The sequence below is a fragment of the Odontomachus brunneus genome, unplaced genomic scaffold, assembly GCF_010583005.1.
Source record: "Odontomachus brunneus isolate Ranch 3 - 2012 unplaced genomic scaffold, Obru_v1 Obru_scaffold_015, whole genome shotgun sequence".
Taxonomy (NCBI): Eukaryota; Metazoa; Arthropoda; class Insecta; order Hymenoptera; family Formicidae; genus Odontomachus; species Odontomachus brunneus.
The window spans coordinates 2,189,345-2,192,595 of NW_022639465.1; the positions used below are offsets into that span (position 1 = coordinate 2,189,345).

General features: G+C 50.4%; 1 protein-coding gene across 4 annotated transcripts in view; it reads left to right on the forward strand.

The window, feature by feature from the left end:
- The window catches only part of LOC116841461 (excitatory amino acid transporter 1), a 21,593-nt gene that overhangs the window by 2,774 nt on the left and 15,568 nt on the right, over nucleotides 1-3,251 (forward strand). Inside the window, exons 1-3 of one of the 4 annotated variants that reach the window (XM_032809422.1) lie at nucleotides 185-377; nucleotides 1,542-1,784; nucleotides 1,945-2,840. In XM_032809422.1, coding sequence (XP_032665313.1) covers nucleotides 2,821-2,840 — 20 coding nt within the window. In that variant the 5' untranslated portion in view covers nucleotides 185-377; nucleotides 1,542-1,784; nucleotides 1,945-2,820. Of the gene's footprint in view, nucleotides 1-184; nucleotides 378-1,541; nucleotides 1,785-1,944; nucleotides 2,841-3,251 lie in introns of those variants that run through there. The other 3 variants (XM_032809421.1, XM_032809424.1, XM_032809423.1) reach the window with 3 other exon arrangements.

Here is a 3,251-nt window from a genome sequence, read left to right on the forward strand (position 1 = left end):
TCTCTCTCTCTCTCTCTCTCTCTCTCTCTCTCTCTCTCTCTCTCTCTCTCTCTCTCTCGTCCGCGTTTACGATGTCTCCCCACAACACTACGGGTCGCCCCACTCAATCGTCGCGTCTCGCGCGCTTTTCAAAGCAGCATGGACGTCACACGCGCGCTTACAGTCCGCCACCGCGCTATAAAGAAGCAATTTTACACCGCGTCGCAACAGTCTCGCGATTGTCGCTGTGCCGCGCGGACCGAGTTCTCGTTAATCCGGGAACGACTGATCGCCACAACACCAACGTTCGTTCATCCGTTGATTCGTTTGTCAGTCCGTTTGCCCGGGCAAAACGCTGCGAGCGCGTCGCGCGATAATCGCGTCGTCCACTGTGAACGGTACGAGCGCACCGTATAATGCTTTTCCATGAATGAATTATGCGACGAAAACGTGGGCCGTGATTTGAGTTCGACGCGCTGAGAATGTAGCGACAGGCCGAAGTAACAAAACCGCTAACGATTGCGAAATCGCTTTGATTGTTCACATCACGGCCCTTGCGCGAGTTTCTGTCGGCGTGCGAAGATACCTAACGTGTGTGGCTGTGCAATCGGAATTAAGCCGTCGTTCGCGCGACTCGAGTCGCCTCGGGCTCTCGATTACACACAAGTGTTTCTGTATTGATGGACATTTTCGTCACGGCGCAACGCAAAGCGCTCTTAAAGCGCAATAGTGAAGCTTGCTTCGTGTGGGAATCACTTGCTTGTCTTCCGTTCAATTTCGATCCCTCACACGTTCGCAACAGTTGACAATCTTGCCGTGCATTCATCCCTCACTTTCACGCCATATAAATAAAAAGAGCCTTTTCTCTAGCGAACGTTCACGAAGGTCGCGCGGACATTGGCATGTACAGTTAGTATACCTTGGTGAACGAATGCTCGCGCAACGATTACGGGTTCCAAGGTTATCGGAATTAATCGAGGCCGGAGGAGCTGAAATTTGGAGCACCGTAGAGATATTTAGGGCCCTCCATTTACCCGAACGTTCCGCGCTCGATTGCACGTTACGTTGAGACTCATGTCAAATCCGGTATTCGCCGAGCTGTGAAATATCGCCGGGACGCGGCTATTCCGCGTTCGGCCCGGCCTCCTCTTCTGGATGTAGTGTAATTAAAGCTGTCAAACCACTTGCCCGCGCCCCCGCGCGCGCGCTCGTTCTAATCACCGCGATCGAGAGCCTTCCGTTTCTACGCCACGAATGCTAATCGAATTGGACATGCGTGACACACGTATGCAAATTCGATGACAACAATCCCGAACAGATTACAAGTGCGATCGCGATTATTAAGAGCCGGGAGACGTGTCGGAGAAAAATGTATGCGTGTCGTCCGCGCCCGGGCGAAATGCGCTCTTTATTATGATATCGCGTTTCAGATCAACAGCTGTTTATTATCTCCTCACGATAAGCGCAACATGTTACGCGAATCAGCTTCTCGCCGGGCACGTGCTCGTCTTATTAATTACGCCGGCCGTGCTTCATTGATCGTCGATTTCTTTTTTAAACAGCGATATCGCGATATCTCAGGCGCTGTAAATGGAGACACCGGCGCTGACGGCACACGGTTTTTGTTTCGACGAGCCGACAAAAGTGCTGAGAACTTAATGACTGACATCTGCTACCGTTATTAGCTCGTAACGCGAAAGTCAACAGTAATGAAGTCGGATTATGTACTCGGACGGATTTGTTTGCCGAAAGCACTCCCCAACGCTTACGTAAAAACACGCTGACAATTGCCGCTCATTAATGCCGTACGTTCGATCCGTAGGCTGTGTTAAGCGCGTTAAAAATAACAATGCTAAGAGAGAGAGAGAGAGAGAGAGAGAGAGAGAGAGAGAAATAAAGCACGCGCAAGAACCAGCGGTATCAAGATTCAACACGTTCATTAGTGTAAAAAATATTATGTTGCAGGTAGAACAGTGAGCGACCGTATCGACGCGAGGTGTTATCCCCCGCGACATCCGAGTCATCCACCATTACCATCCCGAATTTCTCAGCATTCCCGAGACTGCCATCGCGAGGCTCGCCAAAATAACTAAATGTTCCCCGTGTCACCTGAACACAACGATAACTGAACACAAGCGAAACTCGCTCTGAGAGAAAAGGAAAGAAAGAAAGAAGGACGAGGACCAGGTGGGCTAGAGCGCCGAGGATTCGCTCAGTTCAATGGGAAGTAGCTCGCTTACGCAGCGAGGGCTGCGTCCGTAGTCGAAACGAGAAAGAGAGAGAGAGAGAGAGAGAGAGAGAGAGAGAGAGAGAGAGAGAGAAGAATCGCCAACAGCGCAAACTCATAATCGAGTGGACAAATCGCCGACAAACAATAGGGAATCTGGCGGCTTCCGATGGGGTCATAGCCGTCAACGCTACGTATATTCGTAACACATATCGCGATGATAGGCTAGCCACGGCAGGAAGAGATCGTCGTAGGGGGATCGTCATAACTAATCGTACCACCCAAGGTGGCACAGATTGAGAGCCCCATCAGCATACATCCTCTCCTGGCTAACGAGATACCCGTTCAGCGTTCATCCAGTTCGCGCGCGTCGTTACACGTCGCTTGCATCGACGATAGCGTGTCGCGTTAACCTTCCTGGTGGAGGCTCACCGACGACTGTCGGCAGACACTCCAGCCTGATCCGCCAAATACTCAGCGTCAGCGAAGTCACCATCCTTCGAGACTCTCCTCGTCAGGACGCGCGCCGACTGACTGCAAGTGACCACGCTCTATGTAAACGACTGCCGTGCGATTAGCATTCGAAGACACACCGCACGACCGGCAGGATCATCATGGAAATAGCGAGCGAGCTGTAAGTAGGACTCTTCTTCTCATGTGAGATCTTTGTTGATTTGTTCGCGAGTTCTCTCGTTCGCGGGTATTCGCGAAGATTCTTGTAATACGAGGGTGGTCTGAAAAGTTTCCGACCTAACAAAGATACAAGTCATTTTTTCTGAAAATTGTTTTTTATTTTTCAACATAGTCTCCTTGTAAATCTACACACTTCTCCCAGCGATGCTCCCATCTCTGTAACCCGTCGAAATAGTACTCGGCGTTTTTCTCTGCAAAATAATTGTTCACGAAGGTGATTGCCTCTTCATTTGACGAAAATCTCTGTCCTCCGAGCGCAATTTTTAGATGAGGGAACAAAAAGAAGTCGCTTGGGGCTAGATCTGGTGAGTAAGGTGGATGGTCAAGCAGTTCAAACCGTAATTCGTGGATT